General features: G+C 42.4%; 1 protein-coding gene across 1 annotated transcript in view; it reads right to left on the bottom strand.

Annotated features, from left to right (window-relative positions):
* Positions 1-20,667, bottom strand: part of PHLPP1 (PH domain and leucine rich repeat protein phosphatase 1) — a 159,280-nt gene that overhangs the window by 41,086 nt on the left and 97,527 nt on the right. Inside the window, exons 4-6 of the mRNA XM_083358092.1 lie at positions 19,783-19,949; positions 1,294-1,440; positions 424-654 (exon numbers count right to left, since the gene is read on the bottom strand). Coding sequence (XP_083214218.1) covers positions 424-654; positions 1,294-1,440; positions 19,783-19,949 — 545 coding nt within the window. The remainder of the gene's footprint in view (positions 1-423; positions 655-1,293; positions 1,441-19,782; positions 19,950-20,667) is intronic.

Raw genomic sequence — 20,667 nt, 5'->3', positions numbered from 1 at the left:
TGAGAAATCTGTCGTCAAAGGGAAAAAAAGCGCTCAGGTGAATTAATATCTAACTGAATAAGTCAGCAACCCTGAATTTGGATAGTAAATATTTCTGCTTAATACATTTCTCAATTGTGAGTACAAACTAATTAATAACAGCAAGCAATAATCTTGCCCTAAAGTGATGAATTGTATCAAAAGTCAGCTGAGAACTTCACCATATGAATAAAAAAGCAAGGAAACTAACAAGGTTATTGGCAAGGAAAACTCTAGCTGGTAAGTTTAGTCATATGTTTCAAAAGTATACACTAATCACAACTAGTGTCTTGAAAATAGTTTATTTCTTTTAAAATAAAGATAAATCCATTTTGGCTTGCAATCATCAGTTAAAACAGTCATTTGACACTGATGCACATATCCTTTTTCTCAGATGATACATACCTTAAATCTATATGTTTTATGTGTGGCATTTTCCTTAGTATTGGCAAACTTAGTGTCTCCATACAATTTCCAGACATGCAGAGTTTGTCTACAGCAGTAAGTTTCTCTAGGACGTCAGGAATGTCACCGAATTCATTGAAAGAGAGGCCTAAATAACTAAGCTGATGCATCCTTTCCAACTCTCCTGGAAGGCTGTGGAGGAAGTTCCCATCCAACAAGAAGGTCTGTAAACTTTTGATAAGAAGGAGGAAGAAATTTAAAAAAAAAATCACTTGTGAAACTTTAGGTCATTAATCAACCATTTATGTCATGACCCAGATTGCTTTTAAATTTCAGGCTCAACATCAAGGATCTCAAATCTAGTTCAAGGACTAGATCAAGGATCTCCACCCCAGCCTTATTATGAGATGGGACAAGTTACGGAGTTGGAAGGAAAGTCGATCACCCTCATTCAGCAGGATCCATTCCGGGTGTTCCTGCTCCTCAACTAAGCTCCCAATCAGTGTTCACATTCTCTCTAGATCAGGGGTCCCCAACTCCCGGTCCATGGAATGGTACCGGTCCACGGCATGCCAGAAACCGGTCCACGCAAACAAGCAAAGCCCCATCTGCGGGATGCAGGCAGTACATGAAACCACGCCCCCCTCCGGTCTGCCAAAAAACCTCTCTCCACAGAACCGGTCCGTGGTGCTCAAAAGGTTCGGGGACACTGCTCTAGAGGGGCTGTCTTTATGGGAGGAACCCACTAACCCTTCTGTAGGCACAGGTCATATTCTTTTCTCTACAACCAAACACAGATTGACAACCCACTGAAGGAAGCTGCCATGCCTGAGATTCGAACCGCTTTTACCAACTTCAGTATAGACCTACTTGTTCATATCTCCAACAGCTGCTGGTATATTTCTGAGTGCATTGCAGGACAAATTGAGCTCGGTTAAAGTTGGGATGCTGCACACCGCTAAAGGGAAATCTCCTAAATGATTGTTGGAAAGGTTTAAGCTCCTCAGCTTAATGAACCTAGAATAGAGAGAGAAAAACCAGAAAGGGCATAACCGATTAATAAAAAGAGCATCATAAGAGAACCGTGTAACTTAGAATACCTTAGTACAGTTGAAAAATCAGACAACTATTATTTCTCCCAGTACTAGCAAAAGAGGTTGGGGTGATTTTCACTCTTAACTCTTTATTGATCTCTCATCACTTATAAAAGCTGTAGGCTTAAATGAAGAAAGCTGTGTGCGTGCAGATGTTAATTTTGTACTATGCAAGGCAGCATGTTGCAGAAAACAAGTGATGAAAATGTATAATGCTCAAGGGTGTACTAAAAGTCCCAGAAATATCCCACTAAAAACTATAGCCTATGTAAAATGGCAAATATAGAATTTTCAAAGTCAGTTGTGCAGGAGCTTGCCTTGCATAGACACTCTTGGAGGTAAATAAAGGTTAAAGCCACTCAAGCTCTGATCATCTCACACTTGGACTCTTGCAACATGCTCTACATGGGGATACCCTTGAAGAGTATTCAGAAGTTACAGCTGGCACAGCATGTAGTCGCACAGATGATTCTTGGGGGCCCCCATGTTACACCACTGTTCTGCAAGCTGCACTGGTTGACACTTTGTTTCTGAGTCCAATTCAAGGTGTTGGTTCTTACCTTTAAAGCCCTTCATGGTATGGGTCCAGGTTATCTGAGGAACCATATCACCCCAACGGGATTGGCCCACCCAACGCACATGGGCAGAAGGGGCATGCTGAAGACTTTGTTGGTCAAGGAATTCTGGTTGGGGTGGGGGGACAAGAGTAAGGCCTTTTCTGCCACGGCTCTGATGCCCTGAAACATCATGCTCCTTGAGGTGAGATAGTTCTGCCAAATGGCCCATGTCATTCTGAATATGGTTAATGGACTAAAACTATGTCTCTTCCCTATGTACATCTTGCTCCTTTCCTTCCCATCTTTGTGAATTTTAAATTTAGTGTTGCTATTGATTGTTTTAATGTTTTATATAGTTTTTACTGATTGTAAGCCGCCTAGAGTCGCCCCTAGGCAAGATGGACAACATGATTAATAAATAAAATAAAATAAAAAATAAACATAGCAGCAGTAGTATCATGGTTGCAAAATTGGAAACTTATTATTAATCCCACAGTGGTGGGATTCAAATATGTGAACAACCAGTTCTCTGTGTGGATGCCACTTCCGGAACTCCATTCTGGGCTTGGGCAAAAAAAAATTAGCTACTGGTTTTGCCGAAGTGGTGCGAACCGGCTGAATCCCACCACTGGTTACACAGATGTTTAGACTGGATTTGGCATTTTTACCCACCTATCGAGTCCTTTCCCTAGACCTGAGATAGGCAGACGTTATTGTATGGCTTTAAAGGTATTGTCGCAGGATCTAAGCTGTTCCAAGTAAAGCTGCCTTTTGCTTTTATTATTGTCATGGTTGCAATCTCTCAGATGTTTAGACTGGATGTGACATTAGATAGTTCTAGACTTACAATCACAATTTGGGCCAGAAGTTCCATTGCTAAGCAATGCAGTTATGTAGTCATTTAGCTGACCAGTTTTGCTGCGGTCAGTTTGACTTTGCTTGTCCTGGGAAGGTCACAAATGGTGACCACATGACTCTAAGACTCTAACGGTCATAGATACTTGCTAGTTGCCAAGTACCTGCATTTTGATCATGTGACCGTGGGGATGCTGGGACAGTTGTAAGTCAAGGACTATCTGCACAAGTCTATATATTCAGTTACTGTCCCCTCTAATTACCAAGATTAATTCAGTTACAGAAATATTGGGTGATTTCTTTTCCCCCCAAGTTTCCTTCTGCAACTATGGGACAAAAATTATATTTGATTTTTTTGCAAAAACTCAAGGAACTGTTGCTATTCTATGGCGGACTGAGCACCTCAAGATAGTTACATGACTGGGAGCATAACTATGAAGTTACACATTCCCTAGATTCCCTCACAACAACATCTGCCGAAGTTAGGAGTATTAAATGAGTTAAAACATTCTTTGAGCAAAAACATACTGCCTGTCTCATCAGAAACACTCTGCAAGCTTCAATAAAGTAAGCAACATCATTAAATTTTCAATTAGTAGCACTCATTTTTTAAAAAAAGTTTCTTAGTATTATAATGAGAAGTTTTTTGCACAGGGCGACTCCTTTTCTACAAGTTAATTTCATAATGTTTTTAAAATCTCTCCTTGAGGCCTACCCAAGGAGAAATAATCCTTTTAATCCTTCTCAAAAGTTTGTGTACCTCAGATTTGTGACAGTATCCTAACTAGGACTTGATTTCAAGTAAAAGTGGTGAAGCGAAGAGGGCACGAAGAGACTAGTCAAGAAAGCTAGAGGATCCTTAAGTTAGCCAGTCTGCTTCTGTAGCCACATTACTCATATTACCTAACAACAGGGGTTGTGAGGTGTGTCGTTGAGATAAATGGCTCAATGAAGTGGTTAAATGGCCCAATGAAAAGATCTGTACCAGGTTCAGATGGAAAGAGGTTCAAAGTTCATTGAAAAGTTTTATTTTCCTTTCATTAAATCTCACACGATGAGGGAATTAATACACATATGCAGCATCAAGAAAGCACTTTGAAAAATCAGCCATCTGAGGGCTCTCCCAAAGTTAGCATCGTTCCTTCCCAAACTGACCTCTTTTTAGTCACAGAAAACTAGGGCAAATATGAAAGGAATATAGTTCAGTGCTAATATTTAGGAAAATCCTACAGGAAAAAAAATGGAGCAGAAAGATACCTCTCAAGAGGCCAGCCAGGTCAGAGAAATACAATCTTTCTAGCTCTCAGGAGAAGACATTTAGGAATCTCAGGAAATCACAACTTCAAAATAGTTTTCATAGGGACATAGCTAATAATCAAACAAGAAAGAACAAATTATAATAAAGTATGAAATAGCTTAATTGTAACAACAAAAAACACCTGAAGTATATAACATGGACCACATAGACCCACTCAAAATAATGTCAGTGTGCAGGAGCCCAAATCTGGGGAAACGGTCATGAAACTTTCCACCCTACTCAAACCCCATATTTGCGTTGTTGTTAGTTGCAACATAAACAAAGCAATGCTGGCTTTTTCAACTTCTGGCTGCCTCTTTCTTCTTCAGATAACTCTACAATACTGTCCATTAACCGAGACAGGCAAGGGAAGGCAGGATAGGCCATTTAGTTCAGATGCAGCAGAATGCCAATTTATCACGAAACTTCTTTCCCTGGCTTTGGAATGTATAATGCACTGAAGACATGATTGTAAAGAAAGTGGGTAACTGTTCTAGGTCGCTTTAGGTTTCAAAATTGATATTTGAATCATGTGTGCCACTTTTTGTTGTTGTTGTTGTTGTTGAGGCCATGCTAGCAAGCTGTGGACACAACAGCACCACAGACTCCACCATCTCAACTCAGAAATCAGGTTAAACTCAGTCTAGTTATATTGGGCTAATAAAACATAATTTACCTGAAGAAGTAAATCATGTCAGCAAGGCCACAGTGTAATGGTTTTACTGGACAAAAGAAATATCAAGAGATAAGCATTTTTCCCCTCAAATGTATTTCAAAGGATTTTCTGCACAAACAGAAAATCTCACATGTCACATTTAATTTTGAAATTTCCCCAGTATTTCACAACCTAAGGTCCATCTTTCTTTTATCCTTCAATTTTTTTCCTTCACATAAGAATATTAATGGTACATTATTGAATCTATCTTGAATTTATCAATTACTTTTCCTTTAATTCAATCATGTCTGATTCTCAGAGTCTGCCTGGACAAGTCCCTGCAGTCTTCTTGGCTAGGTTTTCAGAAGTGCTTTGCCATTGCTTCCTTCCTAGGACTGAGAGAAAGTGACTGGCCTAAGGTCACTAAGCTGGCTTTGTACCCACTAGACTAGAACTCATAGCCTCCTGGCTTCTAGCTTGATGTCTTAGCCACTATGCCAAACTGGCTCTCTATGAAATACTTACCCAAACCATTAACTCAAAAATTCAATGTACTTCACTTAAGCATTATTTGATTTCAAACGAATGGAATTAGGGAGATCTCCCCACTCTTATAGACTGCTGAGTATTTTTATGCTACATGCTATGTTTATCCGGGGGGGGGGGGGGCGGAATCTAGCATTCTAAAAATCTCCTACAACATTCTTGAGCATCTTCCTGCATTTACCATCCTTCTAAATAGTTTTCTGAATAGCAGAATTTGATTAACTCAGACAAAAGTTAAGTTAGACTCAATAGCAAGGAAATCTGAAGAGAAGAAAAAAAAGGTTTCAGGAAGTATAGTAAATCCTGTGAAACAAGATGCTGATTGGGCAGTTGTGAGCAATTCCTATCATAAGAAAATATGGAAGTCATCTGAAGAGTCTAGCAGAGTTATACATGCAGAGTTTTCTAAAATACATGCAGAGTTTTCTAAAATGCTGAAGGAAAGAAAAATAGATGTGTAAGAAATGTGTAAGGAAAGGCCTAGGGGTGAATAACCAAGGCAGACACTAAAAAGTGTAGGTACTCAGTCAGAAAAACTAAAATGCGGAATAAGCTAAACAAAGCAGCTTTTCAGATTCCCCATGACAGTATCTTATATCATATGTCTCAACCTGAGCAATATCCCATAAACTACATATTTTATAACATTTAAAAAAAAGTTATGTGTTTATAGAATTCTACATATTCAAATGAAGCAGTAGGCATGAGCTTAAATGGACTCCAGAAGATGGTAGAGGACAGGAAGGCCTGGAGGAATGTTGTCCATGAGGTCGCGATGGGTCGGACACAACTTTGCAGCTAACAACAAACAACATATTCAAAGCATTTCCTAGGCTCGCTAAATTGGGAAGATATCGCTTCCTAGGTGCAAAGTCTAAAGAAAGAGGTAGTCATTGTTCTAAATGTAAGAGTATAGCATCAAAGTAATCCGGGAATTAGAAAGGATAGTTTTCTCCACAGCAGGTGCCAATATTAGCCCACTATATAATTTAGGACTAATATTGCTTTTTAAAAGGTAAAGGATTCCCTGTCCAGTCATGTCCAACTCCAGGGTGCCGTGCTCATCTGCATTTCTTCGCCGAGGGAACCAAAGACATTTTCTGTGGTCCTGTGGCCAGCGTGGCTGTATGCCAAAGATGCATAGAAGACTGTTACCTTCTCACAGAAGTGGTACCTATTCATCTACTCGCATTTGCATGCTTTCAAACTGCTAGGTGGGCAAGAGCTGGGGCAGGAACAGGAGCTCATCCTATTGAACGGTGCTCAAGCATGAGCTGTCAGCTTTCCAGTTGAAAAGCTCAGCAGGGGGCAGGGGCAGGGGCTGTCAATATAAATTTAATAGAAGGCCTCTGATCATTTTTTTATCTAAATTTTTTATAGGGTTAGGGAGAGGGGTGGGTGATAAGGGTTGTCTGGCTTTGGGGGGTGGCCAATCAACCATGGCTCAGGCCAGACTTGGGTCCGACCGCGCGGCGGGAGAACAGGGTGTCGTTGTCTCCGGAGCTCACGAGCGGGTCGTGGGATTACCAATTCCCACGACGGGGAATGGCAGCAGGCGGATAGACAGGGGGCCGTATCGCTACCGGGAGGGCCATCTCCGCTACTTGCAAGCGGTGAGGCGCTCCGACCCTCTGCTTCTTCCCCGAGGTCCCGGGAGCGAGGATGTGCAGCCTCCTGAGCTCCGGCTGGTGTATCTGAATGCCAGGTCCGTGGTCAACAAAGCTCCCCTCGTTAGGGATTTAGTTGAGGGTGAGCATGCGGACCTGGCCTGCATCACGGAGACTTGGTTGGGCCCAGAGGGTGGGGTCCCTTTGGTTGACCTCTGCCCACCAGGCTTCCGGGTGCTACACCGGCCACGAGCTCATGGTAGGGGTGGGGGAGTGGCGGTCACTATTAGGGAGACCTTATATCTGCGGGAGACCACCGTTTCTCAGATAGTCGGGTGTGAGTCTCTCTTTGTGAGATTTGGTTCTGGGACGCAGTTGGGCTTGCGGCTGGTGTACATTTCGCCTAGTCGCACAGCGGCAGCCCTGCCCGAGCTGCTCGATATTCTCTCGGGGTTGGTGGTTGAGTTTCCCAAACTTATAGTTTGGGGAGACTTCAATCTACCATCCCTGGGAGGTTCATCTGAGCTAGCTCGGGAGTTCATGGCTTCCATGACGGCCATGGACCTGACGCAAGTAATTTCTGAACCAACTCATGAGGGAGGTCACACCCTTGACCTGATTTTTTTATCTAGACGGTGGTTGGATGATCTTGGTGGGGGCTCTCCATTTATTATGCCCCTGTCATGGACCGATCATCATCTCCTGCGGATGGTCTTCCGTTTTGCCACCCCCCGCCGTGGGGGTACGGCGCCAATTAGATGGTACCGCCCCAGACGCTTAATGGATCCTGATAGATTCCAAGTGGCGCTGGGGTCCCCACCTGCCCCCGTTGCTCACAGCTCGGCGGATGCCTTAGTGGAAGCCTGGGAAAGGGCAGCCACTGAGGCACTTGACCGGGTTGTACCCTTGCGGCCCCTGACCCGGTGCAGATCCCAGCGAGCTCCATGGTTCTCCGTGGAGCTCCGGGAGATGAAGCATCGGAAACGGGGTCTAGAGAGCTGTTGGAGGTCTAGCCGATCCGAACCCGACCGGTTGCGGTTAAGAACCTACATTAGGTCTTATCTCGCAGCGATGAGGGTGGCGAGGTGTAACTACTTCTCTACCCTCATCGCGTCCGCAGATAATCGCCCGGCCGCCCTGTTTAGGGTGACTCGCTCACTTCTTAATCAGGAGGTGAGGGAGGATCCCTTGCAGGGTCGTGCCGAGGAATTTAGTCAACATCTGTCGGATAAAATCGCTCGGATTCGGACCGGTTTGGACTCCAACTGGGCAGAGTCTGGCGATCAGGACACGAGCGGTCTTGTCAATGTTACCTGGGAAGAGTTTGATTCTGTGACCCCTGATGAAGTGGACAGGATTATGGGGAGGCTGAGCTCCTCCACATGTTTGTTGGACCCGTGCCCTTCCTGGCTGGTTTATGCAGCTAGGGAGAGGACACGAGGCTGGCTCCAGGCGGTTATATCTGCTTCCCTGAGTGAGGGTTATTTCCCCACCGTCTTGAAGGAGGCGGTGGTGAGACCTCTCCTCAAGAAGCCTGCCTTGGACCCAGCTGTATTTCGTCCAGTCTCCAACCTTCGCTTCCTTGCGAAGGTTGTCGAGAGTGTGGTGGCGCATCAGCTCCCTCTGGTCCTGGATGAAGCGGATTATTTGGACCCCTACCAATCGGGTTTCAGGCCCGGGTACAGCATGGAGACGGCATTGGTCGCACTGGTGAATGATCTGTGGAGGGCTCGGGATAGGGGATATTCCTCTGTCCTAGTCCTATTAGACCTCTCGGCGGCTTTCGATACCATCGACCATGGTATCCTGCTGCAGCGTCTCGGGATTGGGAGTGGGAGGCACAGTTCTTCAGTGGTTCTCCTCCTATCTCCTGGGACGCTCGCAGTCGGTGTTGGCAGGGGGGCAGAGATCGGCCCCTAGGTCTCTCGTTTGTGGAGTTCCTCAGGGGTCGGTGCTCTCGCCTCTCCTGTTCAACATCTACATGAAACCGCTGGGTGAGATCATTCGTGGTTTTGGAGTTGGGTATCATCAATATGCTGATGATACCCAACTTTTCTTTTCGACCCCAAACCACCCCAGTGATGCCCTCGCTGTGATGTCCCGTTGCCTGGAGGCAGTTCGGGTCTGGATGGGGAGGAACAGACTTCAACTCAACCCTCACAAGACTGAGTGGCTGTACATCCCGGCATCCCGGGACATTCAAAATGTTCCATCTCTTTCTATGGGGGGGGGTGTTTTTACCCCCCGTGGATAGGGCTCGCAACTTGGGAGTCCTCCTAGATTCACGGCTTACCCTGGAAGATCATATAGTGGCCGTGACTAGGGGGGCTTTCGCCCAGGTTCGCCTGGTGCGCCAGTTGCGGCCCTATCTGGACCGGGATGCCTTGTGTACGGTCACTCATGCGCTCGTGACCTCTCGCCTTGACTACTGTAATGCTCTCTACATGGGGCTTCCCTTGAAGACCACTCGGAGGCTCCAACTGGTACAGAATGCGGCCGCGAGAGTTGTCTTGGGAGTTTCCCGGTACTCCCATGTTACACCTTTGCTCCGCGAGCTGCATTGGCTACCAGTTGTCTTCCGGGTGAGGTTCAAGGTCTTGGTTATGATCTTCAAGTCCTTACATGGCATGGGTCCGGGTTACCTCAGGGACCACCTGCTGCCGGCGTCAACTCCCCTCCGCCCTGTGCGTTCCCACAGAGAGGGCCTCCTCAGGGTGCCTCCGGTCAGGGAATGCCGACTGGTGGCCCCCAGGGGGAGGGCCTTCTCTGTGGGCGCTCCGGCATTATGGAACCAACTGCCGGTGGAGCTCCGGATGACATCAGACCTCCGAACCTTCCGTCGCGGGTTGAAGACCCACTTATTTGAATTAGCTGGTCTGGCCTGATGGGGGATTATGGGTTTTAAATTTGGTGTTTTTTGTATTGTATTATTGTTTTTAACTGGGCATTGATTTAATTTCCTTTTAACTTTTGTACCGTTATTTATATATGCCCTGTGAACCGCCCTGAGTCCCTAGGGAGAAGGGCGGTATAGAAATCAAATAAAACTAAACTAAAGTAAACTAAACCATTGAGCATTGGTGCCCCCTTTAAAAATATGGAACACTTCACAAATTTGTATGCCATCCTTGCTTATACTGCTTAGGAAGTTGTTAAATTGGAGAATGAATGGATTTGGGTAGTGGGGTAACATGAATACTTTGAATAATCTTGACAAAGACTAGTCTATCCTATTCTAGTGCCATACAGATTTGTTGGGACTAAAGATACTAGAATTCCCAGCCAGTTTGGGAGATACATCTTGCTTCACTATGATACTAGATTGGAGAAGACTGAAGTACACTGATAAAGGGATATTTCAGTCCCATGCAAGATATGGTATTTTTAAACATCTTAAAAGCCTGTCCTTAATCAGCTGTCATGAAAACCAGAGAAGACGCAACTAAAGATAATCCTACATCGTAACCTGCACCTAGCGAGCGATCTGAGATTTACTTAATTGACTGAAAACAGTGACCAGTGTCACCAAAATAGGGACTAGAATGTTGAGGTAAACACAGAGATTTGTTTTCTACCCCTCACGTAATACAGAATTCAAAGGTCATTCAAAGACAAGGGAGGCAGAAGATCTAGGATAGAGAAATGAAAATATTTCTTATACAGTAGTAGTCCAGTTTTGAAATGTTCCTAATATGAAATAATAACATCCAATGTTAATAACAATAAAATGGATTGCAAAAAAGCAAATGGGGATTTATTTATTTATTTATTTGTTTTAATTCCATTTACCGGTATATCCCGCACTTCTCCGAAGACTCAGGGCGGCTTACAAGCTTAGCAATAGCCTTCATTCTATGTATATGCCTGCTTATTAGGGCTTTCACACACACCCCCAAGTGGCATTATTACAGTCAGCTTATTGCCCCCAACAATCTGGGTCCTCATTTTACCTACCTCGGAAGGATGGAAGGCTGAGTCAACCTTGAGCCTGGTGGGATGCGAACCTGCACTAATTGCAGGCAGCTGGTGTTACTTAAGGAGGCATTAGCCCACTGCTCCACCAAGGCTCATGGATCACTAGGAAACCTGTCATATCTTATCTCCAATATTAGAATCTTTATGTCTCTGTATAATATTTATTGGGAATACAAGTGAGAGGGTGTTATTTGCACCATGCTAACAGGTTTCCCCTTTAAATCTCGTTGCCTACTATGGGGGAAGATAATTTTGGATTACAGGTAATCCTTGATTTACAAACAGTTCCTTTACTGACCGTTGGAAGTTACATCATTACTGAAAAAAAGAAGAGTTATGACCGTTTTTCACACTTACAACCATTACAGTATCCCCATGGACATGTGATCAAAGTTCAGATGCTTGGCAACTGACTCATATTTATGACGGTTGCAGTGTCCCGGGGTCATGGTATCTTTCACCTTTTGCGACCTTCTGACAAGCAAAGTCAATGGGGAATCCAGAGTCACTTAACAGCTGTGTTACTAATTTAACAGGTGCAGCGATTCACTTAACAACTGTGGCAAAAAAGCTCGTAAAATGGGGCAAAACTCACTTAACAAATGTCTCCCTTAGCAACAGAAATTTTGGGCTTAATTGTGGTCATATGTTGAGGACTACCTGTATAAGGTCTTTGCGGTGTTCCTCTCAATGGATAAAAGGTAATCGTGATAGCCACTAATTTGACCAAACCATTTTACCCTTCTCTTTTGACATTTGTTTTCTCTTTTCTGTGAGTAGCTGAAAGCTAAGTAAGAGCAAAACTCCACTTAGCAACCTCAGTGCTGAAGAAAGTAGTTTCAAAATAGAGAGTATTTTTTTATGGACTGAGAACTGGGCAGGATAAGTTTGTTGGGCTTGATTGAGCCTGTAGGCTAGAGCAGACATGTCAAACACAAGGCCCAGGGGCCAGATCTGGCCCACGAAGTGGTTTCATGTGGCCCGTGAAGCCTTCCTGGAAACAGTGAGGGAACGGCCCCCACTGCCTTGGCCCTGGCCCAGAGACCCTCCTTCTGCCAGAGACCCTCAGATCTGTCCCACTCCTGACCAGGCCCCCATAGGCACCCTTGATGCGAACGATGTAGAGCTGGCCACGCCCATCCAGTAGGCCATACGCACTCTAGCCACGCCCACCCAGTGGGCCACGCCCACCCTGGCCATACCCACCCGGCCCCCTGAGGGCAACCGCAATGCTGATGCGGCCCTCAATGAAATTGAGTTTGACACCCCTGGGCTAGAGGGAGCATCTGACTGAGACCAGCCACCTCAAAAAGCACTTGTTTATTCCTTCTCCCCTTTGCTTTTCCTTTCCATTTTTCTTCTAGGTTTTTGAGGTGGCTATATTTATAGTTCTTCATTGGTACCCATTCTGGGAGAGGGGCTTAACTTTAAAGACAGGCTTCTGCCTCAGGTTGGGTAACTTAAGGATGAATTGCTTTCCCCTTCCCCTTCTTAGTGAAACAAGCTGCAGAAAAAAATTTCTGTGAAGTAAACTGTTTGGTGGTAGAACACCCAGTTGTCTTATTCTGGGAGTTGCAGGCTGGGCACCATTTAGTAGTTAGTGGGAGGAATATTCACTCCATCCCATGCAGATTAAGATCCATATACAGTAGAAGTTTTGCCCAAATGTTTTGGGTGTGTATAGGGAAATGTCAAGAAAGGCAGCTTAAACTCCTCAGGATGGAGATGTTTGCAAATCCTTCATTTTCACATGTTGTTTTCCTTATCACAGCAGGTTTAGGGTTACTAAAAGGTAACGCTCAATAGAATAGAATATGCTGCAGCAACAGAAGCCTAATTGCTTTCCTTTTTGAAGCAGACAAATCACTGCAGATGAGAGCTGAAAGCAGGAGTCCATCCAAAGTGCAAGTGTTTTCTCTCTAGACAACAGAACCTTTGTACTCATGACAAGAACAGTCTTACAACAAGAAAGGAGAGCGGTTGGATACAGGAGGCATTGTATTTATGTAAGTAGAATGAAACGGCAAAACAAGGATATTTTATTATTCAGCTGCAGAAAGATTCCCTTGACCAGACATATATATATATACACACACACACGCAACCTCTAGAAGCAGGACATTTACAGAACAACAATGTGTTGCTATATCCAGCCAAGCTGCTCTACTCTGCTCTTTAGACTTAGGTCTAAAGCCAACCCACCAATCAACTGCGTTTTCCTTCATTGTGCACTAAATGGAGAAGAATAACTTGTCCTTTTATGTGCACGCAGTGCGCAAGCTCCCTACCTCTTTGACAGCACACCTTTCTACTGTGTTGTAGAAATTCAAAAGAAGTGTTTTAACGTAGCACAATTTTCAGTTTGTTTAGTCCAAACCGGCCACTGTAAATCAGGAAAACTAGAGTAGTTAAAAAACATTTTGTGCACGGTTACTGGTGGGACAATATTGGAAGAAGGATAGTTTGCCCACTATAGAAGAATGGGTGTTTAAAGTTTCGAATCTTGCAGAAATGTCTAAGATTTCTGCTTATTTGAAAGATCATTCACAGGAAAGATATATTTCAGTTTGGAGGAGATGGATAAATTATATTCAGAACAAATATGGGACTAAAAAGTTCCATTTAGCTTATGAGTGGGATATTGTTATTGGTACTTTGTTTGTAGTTATGTTGAAGGGGAGTTAAAGCACATTATGAATTTGGTTAATTGTATATTATGCATAATTCTTATTTAGAATATGATTATTATAACTATAATCCTGTATTTAGCTCTGGGAAGTGGGGGGGGAAGTGGGCGGGTTTGGGGTGGGGGGGATTTGGGGATATATTGTAAAATTTTGTTTTTGTAAAACTCTTTAATAAAAAAAAAACATTTTGGGCATGAAGCTTTTCCATTAGAAAGCTGCAGCACTGTTCCTTCTAGAAAGAATACACATTACCACCATGAGCATGGGCACACGTGTGCATTCACACACACAAAGGATAACTTCAGGGTTGATATCCTTTAATGCTTGATATAATCACAGAATGCAACAGCTGGAGATACATTTAATCCAGCCTCCTGCCCAAGGAAGATTTTACCGCTTTTTTAAATAATATTTTTCGAACATTACAATTAAAAAATAAAATAAAAAAGAATCGACACAAATAAAAAGAAAAGAAAAAACAGAAAGTGCAAAAAAGGAAAAAAGATACAAAGAAATGACTTCCCCTTTCATAACAAGTATACAGAATATTTATCACCTTCTTTTAAAATATAACAAATATCTCTTCTTCCTATATCTCATCCCTTACCTTAAAACAAATCTTTAAAATTCAGATCTGAGAAGCAAACGTCTATTAAAGGTTACCAAAGATAACATATTTATTTTAATTTTGATCGAAAAAACAAATTTATATTTCTTCTTTATACTTTTAACGATCTTGAATAGAATCCTACAACTTTATTTTTTCCCATTTTTTTCTTCATTCCTTTTCCCCAAAATTTTCCAAACTTTTAACAAGTCTCTTTTGTAAATCCAATTTAAGCAAATTATCTAGGTCACTCTTTTGGTTTGTTAAGACATCAGCCGGTTTCATTTCTATATCCAGTATAGCTAGCATCTCCTTCCACATCACTCCCATAATCCATCATTTTCAAATCAGTTTCAGTCCTATCCAGCAAAGTTTGCTCCAAATCTTCCATATCATCTTCCAAACACAGTGTCTATAATATCACACATTTAAAAAAATTAACTTCTGGGTTTATTTGTTCACAAATATCCTTCAATATGTCCAATGTTAAAATATTTTGCCCCGTTCTATATTAATAAGTCAACTCCAGATGCTCTTCTCCTTTAATTCTAATATTTCATTCCTTTAAAAATGGCACCTCCAACCAAGCCTAATAAAAACAGAAGTAGCCACATTCCACCTCAACTATAGTTACACAAATTACCAGCCTTCAGTGATGTTACAGAACCGTATTTTACAAGGTGATAACTCTCCAAAGTACCTGTGCGGAATACTGGACAGATCACTCATCTTCGGACAACACCTGCAAAAAAGAGCTGCAAAATTGAAAAGCCGTAACAATTTCCTGAACAGACTGGCTGGAACATCTTGGGCTGTTGAGGCTAGCACCGTATGAACAACAGCCTTGGTTTTGGTTTATTCCACAACTAAGTATTGTGCCAGTGTGTGGCTTAACAGCACAATACCCAAATGGTCAATGTTCAACTCCGCCAGACAAGGCGTATCATCTCTGGCACATTGCTTCCCACTCCTGTTCATTGGTTACTAGTACTTAGCAATATCATACTATCTCACATTAAAAGACAACAAGCTCTTGTTCGGCTATGGTCAATGATGCTGAACAATAAGGCCCTCCCTATTCATTAGGACAATGCACAGTCTATCACAAGACTGAAATCCCGTAAGCCAGCATGGAAAACAGCTATTCACTTAGTATCTACCCAAATTTAAACTGAGAATGTCTGAAGAGAAGAAAAGACCAAGGCACCTTCTGGTCGTCTGCTGACCATTAGTGATCCCTCTACCAAACTACCTGGTTTTGACCCGCCTTGCTCTGTCTGGACAAAATTGAACAAAATTAGGTGTGATACTGGAAGAAGTGCCTCCGTCCTGTATCGATGGGGATGGAAAGAATCCCTTTGTTGTGACTGTGGTGCTGATATGCAAACCACTAAACATATTGTGCCAGATTGTCCATGACTTGCATTCTCTGGTTCCTAGATGATTTGCACAAAGCAATGCCAGAGGCTGAACCAAACATCCAGTTATGAGGCCACTGACATACCCTCATAAACGTTTTGTAGATAAATTACATGGCTTGTGTATGTTTAGTTCCCTTCTGTCATGTTCCCATCGTACACTAAATAAATAATAATAAATAATTCCTTCAAATGTCCAAATTTCAAAATCCCATTTTATATATTCCTATTATTCAAAACAATAACGTTTTTCACAGTAAGGATTCTTATAATTGGTTTCAAAATCTTACTTCAACTCCATCCGGACCTTTAGTTCATTTGTAACTTTCCAAAATCAACATTCTAATCACCCTTGTGCTGCTTGTTCCAAAAAAAGGAGACTATTCTAACTCTTTAAACTTGTATAAAACTTTTTTCACTGAAGAATCGAAGGTTCCGTGAAAGCATCTCCTATAGGCTCCAAGTAAGTTTTCTAGACTTTTGCACACATATAATAAAGACGTAAGGGACGCGGTGGCTCAGTGGGTTAGGACGCTGAGGTTGTCGATCAGAAGGTCGGCAGTTTGGCGGGTCGAATCCTGAGTACCGCGTAACAGAGTGAGCGCCTGTTACTCGTCCCAGCTTCTGCCAACCTAGCAGTTCGAAAGCACGTAAAAAAATGCAAGTAGAAAAATAGGGACCACTACGGTGGGAAGGTAACAGCGTTCCATGCGCCTTTGGCGTCTAGTCATGCTGGCCACATGACCACAGAGACGTCCTCGGACAAGCACTGACTCTTCGGCTTTGAAACGGAGATGAGCACCGGCCCCTAGAGTCGGAAACGACTAGCACGCATGTGCGGGGGAACCTTTACCTTTACCTAATAAAGAAATACTGGAAGGAGCTGAGTGAAGCTCAGTCCATCAATCGTTCTAGGAGACAAAAGGCTATTTTTCACCCAAAGATATTGTGAAATGATCACTACACCCAAGTTGGTAGCTGCCTTAATCTCAATATCCAACAGAAGGAGAAGAGGCACCCAACCAAACTTGAACAGAGTGCTGGCATGGTTCCATAAAGTAACAGTACAGGAAAATCAGGAGAGGCATGTCTGAAAACTGTTCCGTAAATTGCAGACTGATTGAAAACCTGATGGTGGCATAACAGGGCCTGTGGTTGATCACTGAAAAGTAAATCAAGACTCAACTACACAAGAAAGTCTTTCTTAGAAAACAAGCTACTTAGGAAGCTTATTCAGTTGTTGTTGATGTTTTATTTAGCGATCAATTGCCCAATATGTAGTACGCACTTGGGAGAAAAAATAAAAGAGAGGAGGGACAGCAAAAAAATAATTATCTGGGCTATACAATAAGGCTAAGCAAACTAGTCCATGTTCAGACAGCATATATGTCGTTAAAGTTAACAAATGCCAGTGTTAAGTGCTTTTACAGAAATAGTAATTGAGCAGAACTTAGCAGCTCTTCTGGAGATTCTGTAGAGGAAGCTAATAGAAAGGATATGTTCTCCCCAGCTGACCTAATGGCAAAATTGGCTGCTAAAAGCACTATTAAGCCACCACAAAATGGGCAATGCAGTAAGCCAGGTGAGGCTGAATTGATCGAGCCTTCCAAATAGGAGCGAAAAATAATAATAATGATCTTATAAAGAATCATATCTCCCATTTAAATCCTTTGAGGGCAAGGATTGTTTTTTTATCCTGCATCTAAACCAGGATACAGCTGTCCTGTACAGGACGACATTATAAATAAAGTAATGGCTGGGATAAAAGGTTTTCCAAACATGCCTCCTTTACAGCAATACTGGAGCATTCATTTATGCTTGCTTGCTGTAAAGTCGCAAGCCAAACATCAACATAAAAATTAAAACAAGCTACATGAAGGTAATTTGACACATTTGTGATTTTGCAAAGCCCCCAAACAAAATGCAACCATGCAAAATTTTATGACTTTCACAGAAATTTTACTGAAGTGTTCACTTAGTAAAGAGGCACATGATTTACGTTAGCTTTCCTTTTTCTTTGCAGAGGGATCAGAGATCCTAAAGAGAGCTGACTGAGATATAAAGCAATGTCTCAACGCAGATCTCCAGAAAGACCAGAATATAAAAGTCAATATTACAGATGCAGAATTGAGACCACTGAAGATGTTATGCTGAGTTGTCCTTTATACCATGCTTGGTGTTCAGAATTAATTTTAGCCTTCATTAACATTGGCATAAGCTGGACATGTGCAGGGCTCCCAAGATATACTTCAAAAGAACTCTAAAGAAAATAAAGGCTAATTGTTTCCTATAGAACAGGATAGTCAGGGATATATTAGTACAGACATGTCAAACTCGCAACGTCACGTGATGTCGTGCAACGTATCGGGATAGTTTTGCCACTGCCGGCAATGGGGTGGGCGTGGCTTCTGGATGATGCATCTGGCCCATAGGCCGGCAATCTGACACTGTATTAGTAAATGGATTACAGACTGTCTTTCTGTACATTTAGCCATAAGAAGCAACTAGATGGCTTGTGTCTATATTTACAGCTTTAGATTACACTGTATTACAGACAGTATTTTAACTACTACACTGACCTTCCCTAAGAATATAGTACTTCCGTGGTATACTGGAAAACTTCGACTTACAGCCACAGTTGAGACTGGAAGTTTAGCCATAAGTCATTGCAGTCATAAGCTGAGTCACCACATAACCCGACTCAATTTTAAGACTGTTTTTACAATGGTTAAGCGAATCACATGGTCATTACTCAGAATGCAGCTTCTTCCAATGGGTATTTATTGCTGGAAAAAGGCAAGAAATGTTGCAAAATGCAACTGTGTGACCCTGGGATGCTGCAATCAGTTGTAAATGTTAGCTGGTTGCCATGTCAAGATGCAATCCAGTGACCACATCATGGGTGGTGTGTCATTCATAACTTTTAAGACAGATTGTAACTTTTCTTGAGTCTGTCGTAACTTCCAAGGGTCATTAAGCAACGGGTTGTAAGTTGACGAATACCTGTATCCCTTTCCTGCTCTCTCCAGCTAAGAATGGTAGCTGACACACTTGCAAAGAACCATTCTGGTCACTGAAATCTGGTTGTAACAATCTCATCCCGCTCAAGTTGGAAAAGAATTCAGTGTTAATTTAAATGACAAGGCACAAACCACTAACTGCTTTATTATGTTTGTTAACTGTTATATCTTATTCCTACATTTTATGTATGTTCTTGCCACTAGAGTCTCCTGTGGCTATACTGAATTATTCAGTAACAAAGTTGAAGTGCGGTCAACTAAAATCAGTACATGTAACTAAAAGCAAGTTTTTTTCCTCCCCGGAAGAAGCTTTAATCCTCTCTTCCAGTCTGAAGTGCACTTTCCTGGCAAAACCACTTGAAGCGATCAGAAAGGTATTTAAATCCAACTAACCTTCTCCTCAGTAGTAAACTCTTTCCAAATCACATCACAAAAAATGCATATAATATTAAGAGGCAGCTATCTGGATCCAGTAAAGAAGGGTTAGACACTACGGTCTGTGTAAAGCAGAGGCACAGAACTTCAACCAAATCCCAACCAGCATTCAGGCTTGCAAGCAACCATTTGAATAGCTAAAGTCTTTAACAGAGACCCTAAAAGGAAAGTAAGTATTTCCTATGGGAAAATGGTCGATTTTCTATCTTTTGCAAGTAATCAACACAATGCAAATGAGCAATAAAGGCATATACAGGCAAGCAGTGTGGCAAAAATCTGTCATTTTTGTTTTGCAAGTATAGTTCGGTTGAACATGGTCAGTGGATCATTGTGGTGTTCTCTTTAGTTTCTGCCCATTTTTAACCATATGTTTTTCCCATAAATTCACCCACTGTAAAATATTCTTGCATCACTCAGTTCCCACGATACCATCAGGTTATGTAAAATGGGTTGGGCTCTTGAAAATCACTCCGGGCACACCCACTTAAGGTTCGGGTGAAACACAGAGAGATAATACAGCTACATCCCGGCATGGTTTAAGAAAGTTTAAAGCAACTGCATTTTTTTTCCCAAGGTTAAGTGAAATAGATTAAAGAGCTGACTTACCTTTGTAGGTCGTCAAGTCCTCTGATCACTGATGAGCTAGGGTTCAGCCTTAGGAAATTTTGCTTCAAATTGAGATGAGTGAGGTCCTGGCTATAAAAAAGATTGACAGGTATATCCTCCAGGCTGCAGCATGAGAGGTCCACTGAGCTTATTCGCTGGGATGCAATCTAAAAACAAAGCAAACCAACCCCCCCCAAAAGGTTAAAAATGCTTATTGGCTAGGTAAAGATTCATTTCTGCTTATCAAATTAGTTCAGCTATAAAAGCAAAAGTATGTGCAAGGCTATTTTCAGAAAACAGGGGGGGGGGAGGAGGAGAGTGTCTCCTTAAATATTATTCTTTCAATAAATTTTCATATTTATTTCACACTTTCTTTTAAGTTTCTCTATAGCTGTGTCCTTCTGAATACCCAATATGTGTTTATCAGCTAAAGGTGTCTGCATGTGGAAAGCCAAAGGAGATTAAAATGATGGAAGGAGAGTCATGTTATTGCACTCTAGCTCCATCCCTTTTACATATGTGTTGTGACATCACACATGTAAAAAGGGGTGATGCTTTGTATCCTGTGGATGTCTCAATAGAAACATTTCCTTTTCTGTAGTTTGTCCCTATTCTGCTCAATTATACTTCATCCACTCAAAGGTATCCTACTCCCTAGAAAACATTCACCTATCATCTCTCGTTGTTTATACCTGGAAATGTATTTCTGAGTGCAACAAGCCTCCCTTATTTCCTTTAAGTTCCTCCTTCAAGCTTATTTTGTTCAGGAACACTTTAGGTCATTATCCTATCTTATCCTATCGTATCCTATAGCTCAGGGGTGTCAAACTGCCGGCCCACAGGCCGGACGCGTCACAACAAAACCGCACCCACCCCATTGCCGGC

Source organism: Vipera ursinii (assembly GCF_947247035.1).
Source record: "Vipera ursinii genome assembly, chromosome: 3".
Lineage (NCBI taxonomy): Eukaryota > Metazoa > Chordata > Lepidosauria > Squamata > Viperidae > Vipera > Vipera ursinii.
The sequence above is the reverse complement of the archived record's forward strand: the minus strand, read 5'-3'. Positions and strand labels throughout refer to the sequence as shown.